Source organism: Pseudonaja textilis, chromosome 16 (assembly GCF_049901715.1).
Source record: "Pseudonaja textilis isolate UNSWEBS1 chromosome 16, rPseTex1.2, whole genome shotgun sequence".
NCBI lineage: Eukaryota > Metazoa > Chordata > Lepidosauria > Squamata > Elapidae > Pseudonaja > Pseudonaja textilis.
In genome coordinates, this window is record NC_142005.1 from 4,088,956 (window position 1) to 4,108,458 (window position 19,503).

At 44.6% G+C, this 19,503-nt stretch overlaps 2 protein-coding genes across 10 annotated transcripts in view; one reads left to right on the forward strand and one right to left on the reverse strand.

The window, feature by feature from the left end:
* Positions 1-1,004: 1,004 nt before the first annotated feature.
* Positions 1,005-13,055, forward strand: LOC113446562 (potassium channel subfamily K member 1-like). 2 transcript variants are annotated; one of them, XM_087914210.1, is made up of 4 exons: positions 1,005-1,497; positions 6,066-6,461; positions 8,119-8,263; positions 11,173-13,055. In XM_087914210.1, the coding sequence occupies exons 1-3, from the start codon at positions 1,020-1,022 to the stop codon at positions 8,121-8,123; spliced, it is 879 nt and encodes a 292-aa protein (XP_087770336.1). In that variant the 5' UTR covers positions 1,005-1,019; the 3' UTR covers positions 8,124-8,263; positions 11,173-13,055. The 2 variants fall into 2 exon arrangements, with proteins under 2 accessions (XP_087770336.1, XP_026572063.2); XM_026716278.2 differs by lacking the exon at positions 8,119-8,263 and having other exon boundaries at positions 1,164-1,497.
* Positions 13,056-13,189: 134 nt separating this feature from the next.
* Positions 13,190-19,503, reverse strand: part of EHBP1L1 (EH domain binding protein 1 like 1) — a 38,641-nt gene continuing 32,327 nt past the window's right edge. For all 8 annotated transcript variants that reach the window (XM_026716276.2, XM_087914207.1, XM_026716274.2 and 5 more), the window contains 4 exons: positions 17,927-18,026; positions 15,801-15,874; positions 14,980-15,094; positions 13,190-13,957 (listed from right to left, as the gene is read on the reverse strand). In XM_026716276.2, the coding sequence (XP_026572061.2) occupies positions 13,870-13,957; positions 14,980-15,094; positions 15,801-15,874; positions 17,927-18,026 (377 nt within the window). In that variant the 3' untranslated portion in view covers positions 13,190-13,869. The remainder of the gene's footprint in view (positions 13,958-14,979; positions 15,095-15,800; positions 15,875-17,926; positions 18,027-19,503) is intronic.

Here is a 19,503-nt window from a genome sequence, read left to right on the forward strand (position 1 = left end):
GAAAATCAAGCCGCTAGCATGGAAAACGGAACGAAAGGCACAGAGGCAACCAAACTGGCAGAGGTAAGAGGGGTTTTTTTGGGCTGTGGGGAGGTGGTGCAGAGCAGTGCCAAAAGCTCAAAGGGCGCTTCCCCTAAACAAAACTGTTTGGCAAGCTAGTAAACTGGTGAAGAAGGCTAGAGAGAAGAAACCGGATGACAATCACCGGATGACAATCAAACCCGTACAAATTGAATTCTCGTTTCAGTCAACGGAGAAACAAAATCACTGCCTGTCTCACACGAGGCTGAGCAAAAAACTGAGGAACGCTGTGGAGGAGTCACGTGGAGGAGGAGGAGGAGGAGCGTTCCTCAATTCCAGCTCAGCCTATGAATGCAGAGACTGAAGCACCTCCCACTCCTGGATGCTCTGAACAGCTCAAAGGAGAAGGATCTGGTTGGCCTACCCGAGAGGGTCGTTGTAGAAAGTAACAGGAAGGTAGCCTTTGGCAAAGCAGGGTCAGCAGGGGGCAGCATTTAGCCTGGGCCCAGCGACTTACGACCACAATTGAGCCCAACATTTCTGTTGCTAAGTGAGACAGTCACTGAGTGAGTTTTGCCCCGGTTTGTGACCTTTCATGCCACCGTGGGTAAGTTGTTAAGTTAGTCCCACAGTTGTTAAGTAAATCGGGCTTCCCCATTGAGTTTGCTTGCCAGAAGGGGGAAGGGGGATCACGTGACCTGCAGGAGCATTCTCATCTTAAAGGCGTGATTTCCTAGTGGCCTCCCATCCCAGTTACAGAGACTCCAAAGGGTGGGCAAGTCGCGCCTTCGGTGTCAGAGACTCCAGGAGCATTCCCCTCTGAGAGGCGTGATTTCCAAGTGGCCTCCCATCCCACCAACAGGGACTGGAGAGAGGTTCCAGCGGTGGGAGCATCCCCATCTCAAAGGCATGATTTCTTAGTGGCCTCCCATCCCATCGACATAGGCCCCGAAGTGGGGTGGGTGAGAGCCTCCAGCAGCAGGCACATTGATCTCCTAATGGCCTCCCATCCCTCCTTCCAGGTAGTCCTCGACTTACAACGGTGCAATTCCCCCATCTCCAAACAGGCGCGACGGGTCCAGAGCCGGGCGGGGGCGGGGCGGCAGGTACAGCTCAGCTCAGCTCACCTGCCAGCTCAGCTCACCTGCATGGAGCCGTCGACGGAGCTGCGGCGGCCGGGCCGCTTCGGGCTGCTGCTGGCCGCCTACGGGCTCTTCTTGCTGCTGGGCGCCGCCGTCTTCGCCGTCCTGGAGGCGCCCGCCGAGCGCGCCTTGGTGACCGGCTTGCAAGCCGCCCGCGCTTCGCTGCTGGCCGAGCACCGGCCCTGCCTGGCCGAAGAGCAGCTGGCCGGGCTGCTGGGGCGCCTCTTGGCCGCCGGCGGCTACGCCGACTTCGCCCTGAGCAACGGCTCGGCGGACCCCGCCTGGGAGTTCACCTCGGCGCTCTTCTTCGTCACCAGCGCCCTCACCACCACAGGTGAGGGGGCGCCTTCCCACGACGCGCCTGACTCGCGTCGGCCCTCTAAGCGCACCCGGGTTCAGTTTGCGGTCAAAGGGAAGGATGGGGGGGGGGGGGCGAGCGTGGGCATCCTTCAAGATCCCCCTAGGTTGGGTTTGTGCAGGGCAGGTATCCGGGAGACTAACCGAGTTGGAAGGGACCTTGGAGGTCTTCTAGTCCAACCCCAGCCCGAGTTGGTTCTGCTCAGGGCAGCTATCCGGGAGAATGACTAACACTGTCCGAAGGGACCTTGGAGGTCTTCTAGTCCAACCCCAGCCCGAGTTGGGTCTGCGCAGGGCAGCTATCCGGGAGAATGACTAACACTGTCCGAAGGGACCTTGGAGGTCTTCTAGTCCAACCCCAGCCCGAGTTGGGTCTGCGCAGGGCAGGTAACCGAGTTGGAGGGAGCCTTAGAAGTCTTCTAGTCCAACCCAAGCCCAAGTTGGGTCTGCTCAGGGCAAACATCTGGGAGAATAACTGTGGAGGAGAATAAACTTTGCAGGGACCTTTGAGGTCTTCTAGTCCAACCCTCCATCACTGGAGGCTTTCAAGAAGGGACTGGACTCCCATATGTCAGAAATGGTGTAGGGTCTCCTGCTTGAGGGGGGAGGGGTGTTTGGACTACATTACCTACAACTCTGTTAATGGGGAGGGGGAAACCAGCCCAAATTGGGTCTGTGCAGCACATGTAATAACCGAGTTGGAAGGGACCTTGGAGGTCATCCAGTCCAACCCCCTGCTCAAGCAGGAGAGCCTCTACAATTCCTGACAAATAGCTATCCAATCTCTTTTTAAAAGCCTCCCATGTTGGATCACCCACAACTTCTGGTGGCAAGCTGTTCCACTGGTTAATTGTTCTCGCTGTTAGTAAATTTCTCTTTAGTTCTAGTTGCTTCTCTCCTTGATTAGTTTCCACCCCTTGCTTCTTGTCCTGCCTTCTGGGGCTTGGAGAATAGGTTTTCATCAGAATAGAGCTGGAAGGGACCTTGGAGGTCTTCTAGTCCAGCCCCCTCCCCCCCAAGCATGCTACTTTAGACAAATTAATCTCTTCTTAATTCACTCTGAAAGCTTGCTGAATTAACAAGGTTTAAGGCTCTAATCCCCATGATATAAGATGTTCCAATCATCATAATCTGATTTGAATTCTTATTTTCATATGAAAATAAACTTGGTTGTTGGGGAAAAAAATAGGTTAGGAATCTAATTCTCCCCACCCACCCCTTCAAGTATATATTTCTGACACGTTTGTTCTGGACTTCAAATTTTGGAAAAAGGCAAGAACCCTGATAAAATGGAATATTTTCAAAGCAGCCCTTTCATTTCCATTTCCATTAATTATATTCTACTCTATTCTATTCATTGTATTCTATGCTATTCTATTCTATTCTGTTATTAATTCTATTCTATTCTTATTTCTATTCTATTATACTCTATTCTATTATTATTTCTATTTTATTCTATTCCTTGCAAAACAACAAGGCAATTCTGGCTGGCTGCCTTACAATATAATTGTTATAAAATGTACAAGTATTAAAAAAAAAAGAACAAAAATTAAGATGCCAACACAAGTTACTGTTGTGTATCTCAGCAACACACACGTCGGCTGTCTCCTGCTTCAGATAAGCAGCAACTCGATGAGTCAAAATAAATATTCCATTCTGATTTTCAGGAAAATCAAATTACAGAGAGTGTCTGGGTTAGAATCAGGAATTTAGCACCGTTCAAAGTTATACTTGCACTGGAAAAAAAATGACTTTCAATCGGTCCTCGCATTTATGAAGGTGTGCTCACAGACGAATTTGGGCACTGGGCAACTGGCATGTATTTAAACTGGTTTCAGATTCCTGGATTCACGTGATCACCCTTTACAGCCTGCCCAGCCAGCTTTTGACAAGCAAAACCAATGGAGGAAACTGGATTCATTTTATGTTTAACAACCGTTGTGAAAAAGTTCATAAGACTGGAGGCTGCTCATTTATCCCACTTATCAGCCATTTGTTTGAAATGGTATACGATCTCCTGGTTGAGCAGGGGGGTGGACTAGAAGACCTTCAAGAGCCCTTCCAGGTTCTGTTCTATTCTATTCTAGTTCTATTCTATTATACTCTATTATTTTCCATTTCCATTAATTCTACTCTGTTCTATTATTAATTCTATTCTATTCTTATTTCTATTCTATTCTACTCTATTATTATTTCTATTTTATTCTATCTAATTTCCATTTCCATTAATTATATTCTACTCTATTCTATTCATTGTATTCTATGCTATTCTATTCTATTCTGTTATTAATTCTATTCTATTCTTATTTCTATTCTATTATACTCTATTCTATTATTATTTCTATTTTATTCTATTCTAATTTCCATTTCCATTAATTCTATTCTATTCTATTCTATTCTATTCCAACATCTATTCTATTCTATTCTATTCTATTCTATTCTATTCTATTCTATTCTATTCTATTCTATTCTATTCTATTCTATTCTATTCCTTCCAATATTTATCCTATCCTATTCTATCCTAGAGATTTTTGCATTAAGGCAGTTACTTATGCAGTAGACATAAACTGCATTCTGTTTCTTGCAACCCTCATCAAAATTGAGAAATGCACAGGCTCAAAATGAAAAAACAAACGAACAGATGTCCTCGCCTGGAATTATTTCCATTAAAGATGGCCGATGTCAGATGCCATGTTTTTTCTCTGATGTGGCCCTTGGCATTAAATGCCAGCTTGGGATACAGCTTGTCCTTGACCCAACAGCCATTCATTTAATGACCGTTTGAAGTTGTAACGGCACCGGAAAAAGTGACTTAGGAGCGGCCCTCACACTTACGACCGTTATGCAGCATCCCCATGATCAAAATTCAAACACTTGGCAACAGATTCGCATTTATGACAGTTGCAGTTTTCCATGTGATCCCCCTTTTGTGACCTTCTGACAAGCAAACTCAATGGGGAAGCCAGATTCACTTAACGACCATGTTTTAACTTGACATCTACAGGGGATTCACCTAACAATTCTGGCAAGAAAGGTTGTAAAATGGGGCAGAACTCAACGTCTCGCTTAGCAACAGAAACTTTGGGCTCCATTGGGGTCATACGTTGAGGACTTTACAGAAAGAGAGCCCAGAACTCAGTGTCTCGTTTAACGACAGAAATTTTGGACTTCATTGTGGTCATATGTCGAGGACTTCCAGAAGGAGAGTCCAGAACTCAGTGTCTCGCTTAGCAAAAGAAATATTGGGCTCCATTGGGATTGTTAAGTCGAGGACTTTCCAGAAAGTCAGTCCAGAAATTAACCAACAAATAATAACAGATAATCAGAGGTGGAAGGGACCTTGTAGGTCATCTAGTCCAACCCCCTGCCCAAGAGGGAATTAGTTGACTCACTACAGAAGTTAACCCATCAGCCCAGATTGATAACTGCAGTGATTCACTTAACAACGGTGGCAAGAAAAGTCGTAAAGCGGGGAGTAACTCAGTTATCAACTGTCTTGCTTAGTAACAAGCATTTTGGGCTCGATTGTGGTTGCGTTTCAGCCCAACCAAGTGAACTGGGAAGCCAGATCCTGTTGAAGGTCACCGAGGCCCGCTGGGCATCATGTCCCTCTATTATTATTTTTGGGAGAAGCAAAGTAACGTTTCTGGCATTTAGCCACGCCAAATTACATCACACCGCATCAAGGCCTTAAGAACAACTCCACTGTGATTTTTTCCAGGTGGGGATAATTTGCTCTTTTTGACACTCCTACACCCCTATCTGGAAAGAGAGAGATCTTTTATATTTACAAAATGTCACTTGTAACACAGGTGGTCCTTGATTTAGAACCACAACTGAGCCCAAAATAAAGTGAGTTTTGCCCTGTTTAATGACTTTTCTTGCCATATTTGTTAAGGGAATCGCTGCAGGTGTTAAAGGGATGGAATAGAATAGAGAATAGAATAAACTAGAACAGAACATCAGAATATCAGAATATAGCATATAATAGAATATCGGAATATAGAATAGAATAGAATAGAATAGAATAGAATAGGATAGAATGAAAGGAAATGAAAGGAAAAGGGAAAGGGAAAAAGGAAAGGAAAAGAAAGGAGGATGGGATGGGATAGAATAGGAATAGAATAGTTGGAAGGGACCTTAGAGGTCTTCTAGTCCAACCCCCTGATCAGTCAGGAAACCCTATACTCCATCTTCTCTGTTGACAGCCCCTCAAGTTTTGGAATACAGTTATCCCGTTTCCTCCTAATCCTTTCTCTTCGTTCAACTACACCAGGACTCTCCCAAAGGTGGCAACTTTTAAGACTTGTGGATTCCAACTCCCCAAATTGCCAGCCAAGCAATTCTCGGCTTGAAGTCCTCAAGTCTTAAAAGCTGCCAACTTTGTGGAGATCCCCTGACGTTGACCTATCTAGTTCCCACAATCGTTCACTGTAGATTTAACAGATGACCAGGGTTGGAAGGGACCTTGTAGGTCATCCAGTCCAACCCCAAGCATTTGTTAGCCTCCAAACTTTTAATCCTCTCCGTTGCTCTTGATTCTAGGTTATGGAAACATGGTTCCCCTCTCGGACTGGGGCAAAATCATCAGCATCTTTTATTGTTTTGTGGGCATCCCGGTGACCATTTTCTTCATCCAAGGTTTACTCCGCTACCTGTTGCCCATCCTAACATACCGGCCGGTGCAATACATTCACAGCCGTTGGGGCTTGCCACGGGGACACGTGGCCATAGGCCACTCCATTGGGCTGGGGTTGGCCACCCTGATCCTCTTCATCTTGATTCCAGCCGTCTGTTTTTGGGTCTTAAAGGACAACTGGACCTTCCTGGAGTCCATCTACTTCTGCTTCATCTCGCTCAGCACCATCGGCCTGGGGGATTTCACACCGCGCATCATGTCCCCACCTTTGCTACACGGGTTTTACGAGCTGAGCATCACGTGTAAGTCATCGGAGGTGAAACAGGAGGGTTGGCAGCCACGAAGAATCGGTGTCAGAAGAGTCCCTTAAATCTGGGGTCACCAACTTTTTGGACTTTGGGGACCACCAAACTCATAATTTTAAATCCCACAGACCAAAGACCCTGGGGAAACCCCCAAAAAAGTCTGCAGGAAAATTCCCCACCCCGTTTTCCTGCCAATCTCGATCGTTCTTTACTGTCTTCAGTTTCGTTCTCTCGGGGGGAGGAAGAGAAGAGAGAGAGAGAGAGAGAGAGAGAGACTGACTGACTTTTGGCTTCATGCAAGGAAAGCAGTAGAAGCAGCAAAAGTCTTTCTTTCTCTCCCCCAAACTCTGCCAGAAAGGAGTCTTTGTCGGCGCAGCCTCTTAGAGCAGGAGGCCTTGCAGGGTCCCAAATCCTCATTTCTGGTGGAGTTTGGGGGAGAGAAAGAAAGACTTTTGCTGCTTTCCTTGCGTGCAGCCAAAAGCAGAAGAAGAAAGAAGCGGAAAGAAGCTGCCTGGTGGCCAGGCCAGGCACATGGGGTGAGTGGGGCAAGTCTCCCCCCTCCGCCCTTTCCCCCCCTCCCCTCACTACCTCGTGTTGTTTGCAATGCAAGCGATACAAGCCATGTGTTCCTTGCACAGCATGGATTAATTATTAAGGGGGGGGGTGTTTTGGAGGTGATATTTCTCTGTGGACCACCAAAATTTTCTCACGGACCATCAATGGTTCCCAGCCCACTGGTTGGCGACCACTGCCTTAAATGACTTTTGTTTCCCTCCCCTTTGCTGTTGGTTCATTTGGCTTGGAGGACCACCAAGCAGAACAGAATTACAGGAAGAGGGGAATGGAGACATTTAACAGATGAAGAGAGTTGGAAGGGACCTCGTAGGTCATCTAGTCCAACCCCTAGTGCAAGCAGGAGACCCTACACCATTTCTGACAGATGGAAAGTCCATTCTCTTCTCTTCATATAATTATGTTAGATTTGGAACGAAATCAAGGAGGATTTGCTAAGATGAGACAAATTACGTTTAGCATTGTTGGGAGAATTTCTTGGATGAAAAGCAACGTTCTGTGGGGTCGTTGATGGTCCCTGAACTTGCAGGTGTTTCATTACCCAACTAGGTAACGTCATCAGTGCTAGAAGGGGAGTGGAGTTTGCTCTCGTTTTGTATACTTGTGGCTTGTCCTGTCAGTGTTGGTGGGAATATTTCTGGTGGTTCCTTCATTAGGCTATTCACTTGTTTGTTTGAGTTGGCAGTTCCTTGATTGGGGTACTGTTTATTTCTGATTAGATTAGATTAACAGAGTTGGAAGGGACCTGGGAGGTCATCTAGTCCAACCCCCAGCCCAAGCAGGAGACCCTACACCATTCTGACAGGTGGCAGTCCAGTCTCTTCTTGAAAGCTTCCAGGGATGAAGGTCCCACAACTTCCGAAGGCAAATTCTGTCCCTTTTGGTTGATTGCTCTCGCTGTCAGAAAATTCCTCTTTATTTCTAGGTTGAAACTCTCCTTGATCAGTTTCCATCCATTCTTCCTTCTTCCTACTCCTTCAGGTGCTTTAGAAAATAGCTTGACCCCTTCCTCCTCTCTGGGGCAGCCCCTCAAATACTGAAAGACTGCTATCCTGTCTCCCCTGGTCCTTCTCTTCCCTAGACTAGCCAGGCCCGGTTCCTGCAACCTTCCTGGCAAAGGGCACCACAAAATCCAGAACCTCCCTGCAAAATAGACAGCCTCCTCCCCAGCTTATGAGGGAGCAACTGCTAAGATCCCAATACTCCCACAACCTGCATCTTTACAGGTAAACAGCCACATTTGAACTTACTCAACAAAGACAATTGTTAAGTGAGTTGTGCCCCATTTTATGACCTTTTGGGCCGTCATTCGTCGTTAAGCGAATCCCTGCAGTCATTAAGTTAGTCACATGTTTGTTAAGTGAATCTGGCTTCCCCATTGACTTGGCTGGTCAGACGGTCGCAAAAGGAGAATCACGTGGGCCGTGGGATGCTGCGACCGTTGTAAATAGGAGCCAGTGGCCAAACATCTGAATTTTGATCAGGTGACTATGGGGATGCTATCACGTAATCAAAATTTAAACACTGATCAACCAACTCACATTTATGACGGGGCAAGGAACATCGTAAAATGGGGCAACGCACACTTAACAAATGTCTCCTTTAGCAATATGTAAATTTTGGTCTCAATTGTGTTCATAAGTCGAGGACAGCCTCCAGTCACTAAATGAAATGGTTGCAAACCAAGAACTGTTACAGGTGAACAAGCAGCAACTGTAACCCTACATTTAGGGTTAATTTTGGGGTGAATCCAGGTAAGGATTTCTTTGTTTTGTTGCATAAGGGAAGAGTGTATTTGTTTAATTGGATTAAACCCAGTCTAAACGTATGTTTTCCATATGTTTCTTTTTCCCAGAGAAAATGAAAATAGAATAGGGAGTCTTCCTTTAGGGGTGCAAAAAATGAGGTTGGGACATAAATTCCCCATGTCAATTTTTAGTCTTGTATGTGTATGCATGCACAAATGTGCACATATACACATTCATACATATGCTGCGCTTAATTGGATTATATAGAATTAATCTCCCAGATGATTATAAAAATAGTAATTTATATTGTTTTATTTGTTCCCTAGTATGATCTGATGCCTATTAGTAGACTATGACTATCACTAACTATTGTATCTTATGATCCTTGATGAGCATATTTTAAATGTACACTGAGAGCTTATGCACCAAAGACAAATTCCTTGTGTGTCCAGACACACTTGGCCAATAAAAGAATTCTATTCTATTCTATTCTATTCTATTCTATTCTATTCTATTCTATTCTATTCTATTCTTTTCTAATCCTATCCTATCCTATCCTATCCTATTCTTATTTCTATTACTTATCTATTCTATTCTATTCCATTCCATTCTACTGTGTATTCTTTTCTATTCTGCTCTGTTTTGTTCTATTCTTCATTCCATTATTCTATTCTATTCTATTCTATTCTATTCTATTCTATTCTATTCTATTCTATTCTATTCTAATCCTTTTCTAATTCTATCCTATCCTATTCTATTCCTTCATTCCAATATCTATTCTATTCTATTCCATTCCATTCTACAGATAGATACTGTTCCATTATTATAATCTTCCAGAAGATGCTTCATATTTATGACGGTTGCAATGTCCTGGGGTCATGTGATCCCCTTTTGCAGCCTTCAGACAAGCCAACATTGGGGAAGCCAGATTCACTTAAAACCGCAATACTAAATGAACAACGGCAGCAGTTCACTTAACAACAGTGGCAAGAAAGGTCATAAAATGGAACAAAGCTAACTTGAAATGTTTCATTCCACAAAGGAAATTCTGGACTCAATTTATGGCCGTTAAGTCGAGGACTCCCTATACAAAGGGCTGTAGACTACAATTGGGAGATTAAAAACACATTCTGAGTCACTCCTGGTTGGCATCTGAACAAATCACCAGGAAATGCCAGGATTACAAATGTGGCTGCCAAGCTGAGAAAGGTTTTCGGAAAGAGGCCAAGCCAAATGACTTCCATGCTCTGGTCCAAAAAAACCCTGCATGGAAATGTCTTAGAATCATAGAATAACAGGTTTGGAAGGGGCCTTGGAGGTCTTCTAGTCCAACCCTCTGACCAACAGTGATGGAGCAACCATAACTCCGGGAAGCAAGTTGTCCTGTTTATCAATCTCTTTCTGCTGGTCTGTCTGTCTTCCTTCTATCTTAAAGTCACTTATTATTCAAAGTGACAATACAGTTATTCTACCTATCTATCATCTGTCAATCAATATATCTACAGTATCTATCTGTATCCATCCATCCTCTATCTCTATCCATCTATCACCTATCTCTATGTATCCATCCATCCATCAATATATCTACAGTATCTATCCCTCTATCCTCTATCCATATCTGTATCCATCCCATCTCTCTGTATCTATCATCTATCTCTGTGTATCCATCTATCCAAATCTATCTCTGTATCCATCTATCATCTATCTCTATGCATCTATCTACCCACCTACCAATATCTATCTCTATGTATCCATCAATATCTATCCATCTATCTGTCTACAGTATCTCTCTATATCTGTATCCATCCAGCCTCTATCTGTATTGATCTCTATGTATCCATCTACCCACAAAACAATATCTATGTATCCATCTATCAATATCTGTCAATATCTGTCTGTATGTCTATCTACAGTATCTCTCTATATCTATATCCATCCATCCTCTATCTCTATGTATCCGTCTATCCATCAATATCTATCATCTATCCATCCACCTACCTATCCATCTATATCTATCTACACTATCCCTCCTCTCTCTCTACCCATCTATCATCTATCTCTATGTATCCATCTATCTACCTATCTACCAATATCTATCTGTATCCATCTATCATCCATCCATCCATCCATCTGCTGTTTATAATATCTATGATTCAGAATCATAGGATCCTGGGGACCTTGGGAGGTCTTCTAGTCCAACCCCCTGGTTGAGCACGAGATCTTACACAAGTGTCCAACCTTGGCAACTTTGAGCACTTCAACTCTTCTTGAAAGCCTCCAGTGATGGAACCTACAACTTTTGGTGGCAAGTTGTTCCACTGGTCAATTGTTCTCACTGTCAGGTAATTTCAAAGTCACTTTTATCTTCCTTTTTCCCCTTTTTATAGGCTACCTACTTACCGGTTTGCTAGCCATGCTTGTGACCCTGGAAACAATTTACCAGCTGCAAGAAATCCATGCTCTGGTCCGTTTCTTTGCTCCGTCCCGCAGACAGAGGCTGGAAGAGGACTGTGTGGGGATCGTGACCAGAGATCAACTTGCATTGACCTCCAATCTCGGACCCTGCTCCCCAAAAACTAACTGAAAAGGATGCCCCTTAAATGTGTTCCTCTCACCGCACATTCACTGCATTCCCCAACCTCTCCAATTCAGGTAATCCTCGACTTACGACCACAATTGAGCTGCAACATTTTTGTTGCTAAGTGAAACGTTTGTTAAGTAAGTTTTACTCCTATTTTACGACCTCTCTTGCCACAGCGCTTAAATGAATCATTGCAGTTAAGTTAGTACAACATGGTTGTTAAATGAAACTGGTTTCCCCATTGACTTGGCTTCTCAAAAGGGGATTCCATTGACTCTGGGACACGACGACCGTCGTAAATACAAGTCAGTTGCCAAGCATCTGAATTTTGATCACGTGACCATGGGGATGCTGGAACGGTCGTATGTGTGAAAAACGGTCCTGAGTCACTTTTGTTGTAGCTTTAAACGGTCACTAAATGAACTGTTGCAAGTCCAGGACATTCCAACAAGCAAAGGTGGTGGATCCACTTAGCAACCGGGTTACTAACTTGACAACAGCAATGATTCACTTAACAACAGTGGCAAGACAGGTGGTAAAATGGGGCAAAATTCAACGTAACAAATGTTTCGCTTAGCCACAGAAATATTGGGCTTGATTGTGGTCGTCACTTCGAGGGTTTTTTTACCTGTAGGTTTTTTTCCAGTCCCACTGTAACTTTGAACGGTTAATTAAATAGTTGTAACCCAAGAATTACTGTGTTTCCCCAAAAATAAGACCTGGTCATTCATATATTTATATTTATGTATTTGCCACCCAAAAAAGCAGCACCAGGTCTTATTTTCAGGGGATGTCATCCATTGACGATCCTCATTTGTGCGTGTTGTCCCCAGCCTCCTTTTCGCTGTCAGAGGCCTTCAGGAACTTCTTTTCCTGCAGCCGGCAAGACTTTCCTGAAGGCCTCTGCAGCCGATAATGGAGCTCTAGATCGATCCAGAGCTTTGTTATCAGCTGCAGAGGCCTTCAGGAAAGTCTTAACCAGCTTTGGTGGCTGCAGAAGAAATGGGCCAGCAAGGCAGGTGTTGAGGTGTGCAAGTCCTGGCTACAAAGATAAGTAGTAGGGCAGCTTCACCCTCCCATCTCCACCCTTGCTTAATTTTTACCCATCTAGTCTGGAGTGGGCAGGATCTTAATTAGGGCTTATTTTGGGGGGTAGGGCTTATATTGGGCGCACGTGTAAAAAAATCAAGCTAGGACTTACTTTCAGGGTAGGTTGTATTTTCGGGGAAAGAGACAACCTGTACAATTAGGATGTCAGATCCGTGTATCTGCCATTCTTCGATGGAAGAAGAAAGGGGGAGGGAAGTTGGTAAAAGAAATCCTTTTTTGATATAACTTGAATATATTAAATCTTATATTGAATTTGTATAACCTACATTTGATATACAACTGAGAGACTGAAACCAGATGCCCTGGAAACCTGTCACCTCTGGAAGAGACAGCAAGAGAAAGGACCATAAAAATTCCAGCCGGGAAGATGTTTCCTGCGAAACCCTTCAGAAGATCGTTCTCAGAAGAGGGGAGGGGGATTTAACATGTTGATTCTTTGTTTTACAAAATACACATCAAGATAAGGGGAGGGGGTCCTAAACTCCCTTATCTATCACTGCCTGCCTGGGAGACGTTAGACGCTGCTTTTGAATCCCTGCTTGAGTTGTCTCATCTCAATAAAGGATTCCTTTTGAAACACCTGGATTTCGGAAGTTCCTTCTTGTCGATTGAAATGGGAGAAGTTGACTTAGCCTGACATATGACTGAATCCATGGCTGGGAATGAATCCACCCCTCCTTCTGGGTCCTTGGCATCAACTCACCTGCTGTTCGTATTTTCAAAACATTTATTCTGAAGTCCAGTACAAATTTAGTGCAAATACTCAGGAGCCCCAACGTTAGGAAGAGAGGTGGGCATGAAAGCTTCGCCCGTCATCCCGATTTGGCACTAGGAGAATTCAAGGCACTCGGTGGCTTTGGTACCATCAAGTGTGGATTGTGGTGGGGTTTTTTTTTAACAAACAAAAAAACAATAAACAGGAAACATTCAAAAAGTAAAAGGCGGCTTCTGGCAAAAGCTTGAACATCCAAATGGGAGGAAGGAGCCATTTTCGAACTCGGCACCGCCTGGCATGCAGAGGAAGGCTGGCGCACACGCGAGCACACACACACGCAAACCAATAAATAGTTTCTAAAACAAGATCGTTGCAAATCTCTCCCCGCTCGGATCAAGAGAAAAAATCCCTATCGAAAATTGTTTTTGGGGAGTGGGGGTAAAAAAAAAATCGGGAAATCAAAGTGCACCTCAAATTTATGCCCCCCACTTTTTGAGGGGCCTAAGTGCCTCTTAATTTATCCCACTTTTGAGGAGGGGGGAGAGCCTTTCTCCTGGGCATGAATAAGAGCACAGCAAGCCGGAGCAACATTGGGAAGGCAACAGATCGGTTGGCGGTTCGGGAACCCATTGGAGCTGGGCTTCCCCCCACACTGCAGGGGTGTCGCAGGAGCGCTTCTCAGCTGACGCGGCACTTCTCCCGCCGACTCATCTTGTGACGTCGCTGCTGTAAGCCCCGCTCCAGCCTGGCGTCTTCTTCCAAAGCTCTGAGAGATTTCGGGGTGCGACAGGAAGGGAGACGGGAGGAAAAGGTGAGGGAAAAGGAAAGCTCTGTTAGGCCTCTCCCTTATTTTTATTTCTTTGTTAGGTTTTTATTTTAATTTGTTCAGGTATTTATATCCCGCCCGTATTGTTTATATAAACAACTTGAGGAGGCAAACGTATCTAATAGTCCTTTCTCCTTCTATTTTCCCCACAACAACAACCTTGTGAGGTGGGCTGGGCTGAGAGAGTGACTGGCCCAAATTTATTCAGCTGGCTTTCCTACCTAAGGCAGGACTAGAACTCACCGTCTCCTAGTGATTGGCCCAAAGTCACTCAACTAGCTTTCCTGCCTAAGGCAGGACTAGAACTCATCATCTCCTGGTGATTGGCCCAAAGTCACCCAAATGGCTTTCCTGCCTAAGGCAGGACTAGAATTCACCATCTGCTTGAGGAGGTTGGACTAGATGACCCCCGAAGCTCCCTCCCAACTCTGTTATCCTGTTAAGTACATTAAAGCCTTCATCGCTATTCTGCAGCTAAGGACCTGCAATAGGAAGGAACAACCTTGTATTTCATTCTATTTTGATTTCAAGGTAATTAAAATGAGATTAAATGCCAATTCCCCAGGAGTTTCAAAATCCATTCTCTTTAAAAAAAGAACTACAAATTGGAAGAAGACTTTTGGGAGGCCAATGACAGAATGTTGAGGGGTTACACCTAGGTTGTACCCTTGTGGCTAGAATATTTGGGCTGGGGAAAGAAAGAAAAGAAAGGAAAAAAGAAAAGAAAAGAAAAGAGAGAAAGAAAGAAAGAAAGAACGAGAGAAAGAAAGAAAGAAAGAACGAGAGAAAGAGAAGAAAGAAAAGAAAAAAGAAAGAAAAGAAAGAAAGGAGGGAGGGAGGGAGGAAGGAAAAGAAAAAGAAGGGAAGAGGAGAGGAAAGAAGGAAGGAAAAGTAAAGAAAGGAAAGGAAGGAAGAGCGTAGGAAGAAAGACAAAAGAAAAAGCAAGACATAGGCCAACTTACATACGCTCTTTGATATCTAGATCTCTGACTAATTCATCCCTCTGATTCACCAGTGAGACCAGTTCTTCCAGAAGGAGCTGCTCCCGTTGCCGCTGGGCTTCTGTTTTGAGCAAGTCTGCAGAGTAGAAAAAACAGGCTTTCAATCAAAGCATTTAAAAAAAAGAATTTCTGGCTTTCCCAGCTGAGTCAGGGAGAAAAGCAAATATACAAACAAGCCAAATGACTCCATTGTTTTCAATTCAGAACAGAGCCTAGAAGGGACCCCAGAGGTCTTCTAGTCTAGCCCCCTGCTCAAGAAGAAGAACTTATACAATCTCAGACATGTGACTGTCCGGTCTCTTCTTAAAAACCTCCAGTAATGGAGCGCCCACAACTTCTGGTGGCAGGCTGTTCCACTGGCCATTGTAAGCTCTGGTAGTTTAGTTACAATCTTTTAAAGATAAAGAGTTGGAATGTACTTTTGCTTCCAAACTGCTGCACCCCCCCCCTTTTTTTTTCTGGCAACTCCTAAAAAAGGCACAGGAATGTTTTTATGAGTTGACATTCTGGTTTTAAGCAACGTGGGGGCCACCACCCAAAAGGTCCCGTCGTAGATCGCTACCAATACGTGAAGCAGCTGGCAGGATCTGTGTTTTTTTTTTTTTTATCGCCCCCATCCACCTTCTTGACCTGATTACTACAACACCCCTGTAAGGTAGGCCCTCCGGACACCCGAATGCCAATCCTTGTGCTTTTTTGTTCCAGGTAGCTACAATGAACCCCTAGTCTCACTTGAGGGAGAGAGAAGGGGTTGCCCATCTGGCTGAGATGCGAGGCCTCACCTTCGATGTCCATCATGGCACGGAGTTCACGGCTCAGGAGCTCAAACCGCCGCTCCAGGTCTTGCTCTTCTATCCTGGAAAAATATAAGCCCGTGACACTCAGGCCCAATTCCAGGAGGATTCACAAAAATCAGGGTGCGATGCGCTTGGGGGAGGCTTCAAGGATTGGGGAAAAAAACAGGGGGGTCCCATTTAAAGACACACGCACACACACACCCCAAACCGGGAGGGGGGGGAAACAAGAGAGGCGATGCAATATCTTTGGTTTTGCTGTGGTTTGCTGGCAGCCTGTGCAGATGGCAGTGGAATCAGACGGTGGGGAAAAACAGGGGCCAGTCTGGGAATCTGGGGAGGATTCGGACGAGGGTCCTGCGTCCGATGCAGAGAGTTGGGCCAGGACCATCTGGGAGTGGGGTGCTGTCTCCAGAGCCTCTGGAGTCTGGCAGCAGCGAGGTAGAGGAACAGTGGGAGCCTGTTCCCAGTGCATGCATGCACAGAGCTGCTAGAAGGCAAGAGCAGCTGAGACAAAAGGGGCAACTCGGGAGTAAGGCTGGGAGGTGATTGCCTCTCCCATAAGGTCTAAAGAATAGGCAAAGGTGCAGAAACCTTTGCAGGAAGCAAGGTCATTCACTCTATTCAGATTAATCCTTGAAGCTCTGTGTGGACTTTGTATGTTGGTTTTTTATAGTTCATTTGCCACTTTAGTTGTTGACAGCAATTCAAAGGAGAGAAAGGTGGGTGCTTATCTTGAGGAACTGTTTGGGACTCATTACAAGCTGGGAATAAACATAATTCCCAGTGTTGAAATAAAACAAGAGTTGTTTTAATTAAGCGTGTGCATAATTACGGTCTCAGAAACCTTGGTCAGAACAGGTTTTAATCTTAGCGGCAAGTAGGCACATTAGAACATAGGACAACAGAGTTGGAAGGGACCTTGGAGGTCATCTAGTCCAACCCCCCTCCCGCTCGAGCAGGAGAGTCTATTCCAAATATTCGCCTCTACCTAGGATTGAACTCACAGCCTCCTGATCGTGAGGTGAGAGCACCACCTCGAGGCCACTGCCCTGGACTTAGGCCCTTGTAGATTTAAGTCCTTGACTTACGTCCTCGCACTTATGACCACTGCATCACCACCACCCCGTGGTTGGTCACTTGATTGTAATTTGGGTGCTTGGCCGGCATTGAAAAAGGGTCTTGCAGTCAATCACGCAATTGTGATCTGTAATGTTAACTGGGGAATCTAGATTCACTCAACAACCCTGTGATTCACTTAATAACTGTGTGATTCATTTAATGACTTAATGGTTTACTGGATGACAATGATAAAAATGCTCACAAACTGGATCCAGGCATGTGGGTGATCATTTTACGAAGGCACTGACTTATAGCAGAAATTCCGGTCCCAATTTACGTTTGTAAGTCAGGAACTACCGGTAGTCCTCGACTTACGACCATGATTGAGCCCAACATTTCTGTGACTTACATGAAATGTTTGTTCAGTGAGTTTTGCTTCAACGTTACGCCTTTTCTTATCATGATTGTTAAGCGGATTACTGCGGCTGTTCCGTTAGTTGCACGGTTGTTAAGCGAATTGGGTTTGACCCATGGATTCTGCTTGGGAGAGGGTCTCAATGGGGACCACATGACCCCGGGATGCTGCAACTGTCATAAATACGAGTCAATTGTCAAGCATTTGAATTTTGATCAGGTGACCATTGGGATGCCTCAGCGGTTAAGTGTGAAACATGGTCGTAAATCACTTTTTTCAGTGCCATTGTAACTTTGAACAATCACTAAATCAACTGTTGTAAGTCAAGGATTACCTGTATCATCTCTTTTAACAACCCCATAATCCCTTACAGGGTGGAAATCTGGGCAACTGAATGGAGCTAGCAGAGTGTTTTACTGGCCGGAAGCCTTTCCTGTTGCCAATGCAGAGTTTTGTTCGGCAGAGATATTCTCAATGTGCCCAGAGAGAAAAATATCTGCCTCTGCCTCGGATCGAACTTGCAGCCTCCTGATGGGGAGGCGAGAGCATCACCTCTAGGCCACTGCACCACTCCAAGAACTCCCTGTATACTGTATGTAAGTGTAATTGGACGCTGCTTGTTCTGTCTCCTACTCACAACAGCTGCAGCTGGTCCTGTCTCCGGATCAGGGCATTCTTCTTATTGACCAGGGTGAACCATTCCTGGATCAGTTCTTCCTCCTTCAACTTATTTGCGCCTAAAAGGAAAGGAAAACAAGGAAAGACTGATGGGTGCCCTTTGGCTTCGAGTGCCCGACCCCTGTTGTGGCCCTCTGGCGGCTGGCGGAGCTGGCAGCAGAGTCGGATAGTAGTGAGGAGGTTGGGGAGGAACCTGGGCCGGGCCTGGAGGCTGAAGAGGGCTCGGACAAGGGCTCTGCATCGGAGGCAGAGATGGGCCCAGGGCAGGCTGGCAGTCATCAGCTGCCTTCAGGCTCAGATAGCAGTGAGGCTGAGGAGCAGCTGGAACCAGTTCCCAAACTGTGCATGCACAGAACTGCTAAAAGAAGGGAGCAATAAATATTGCAAAATATGGGATTGATTTTATCAGTAGGAACACAGAGAAATGAAATACATTATAATATAAATATAAGACAATAAGTAAATAAAATGCAATGAAATGAGACGTTATAATTGTACTGTACATTATGGAAGGAATTATAACATGAACTAGGACTTGTAAAAGTTGAGATTTGCTCGAAAAGGATGATGTGCATTTGCAATTAAAGTCTAACGATGATTTGATAATAATCTAACATGATATGAATAGGTGATCTATATAATATGAATTTTAATTTAACTTAAGAGGGAAAGACTGTTGATATTGTGCACAAGAGATATGTACCAACTGACACGCTGTACAATTGAACGAAGGTTTTATTTGTTGTTTTATGTTTGTGTTTGTTTATGTTTGTTTTTAAAAATAAAAAAAAGAAAGAAAGGAGCAATTAAGAACTCAGGGTCCACATGGGAGTAAAAGATGATGATGAATGGCTCCTCCCATCAGGATTAAAAGAGGAGCAAAAGGGGAGTGGGCTTTTGCAGGAAACAACTCGGTCGGTCGTTTTGCTTGTTCCAGCCTCCTGGAGATTTGTTTGTAAACCCAGCCTTCCTTGCCAACAGTGAGTGTGGAACTATTTACCAGGCAGCGTTCCAGGATTGATAAAGGTCTGAGATAATTAGCCTACCTTCCCGAGACTGTTTGCCAAGCTGTTGGCTGACTGTGAATGAAATAATTCACATTATTGTAAATAAAAAGGGTTTTGCCAGGACTCAGAATTGACTGAGTGTTTTTTGGTAAGGCCTAGGACAGAACAACCCCATCTGTCTGCCTGAACTTCTTAGCATCTAAGTTTCAACTCCTACAGAAGAGATCATTGGAGATACTCCTCAGCTTACAACCACAATTGAGTCCAAAAATATATGTTGCTAAGTGAGTGGGCAATTTATTTTCCCAGGAGGGTCACAAACTAGAACCATTATGTACGGCCAAACCAATAGGAACATATCAAATTCTTGCTTAACTTTTTTCAAATCAGCTAAGGCTTGCTAGAGGATACTGCAATTATCCCTCTGCAATTATACTTTATAATTCCTTAAACTTTGAATTATAAAGAAGTGACCATCCTGGGCTACCTATCCTGGACTGCTAAAATCTCCCAAATTATTTTCCCCCAA

Excerpts from the sequence above, each read along its gene's own strand:
- LOC113446562 (XM_026716278.2), top strand. The coding sequence starts at position 1,170 with ATGGAGCCGTCGACGGAGCTGCGGCGGCCGGGCCGCTTCGGGCTGCTG. Across the intron at positions 1,498-6,065 it reads CAGCGCCCTCACCACCACAG|GTTATGGAAACATGGTTCCC; the intron begins GTGAGGGGGCGC and ends TCTTGATTCTAG. Across the intron at positions 6,462-11,172 it reads TTACGAGCTGAGCATCACGT|GCTACCTACTTACCGGTTTG; the intron begins GTAAGTCATCGG and ends CCCTTTTTATAG.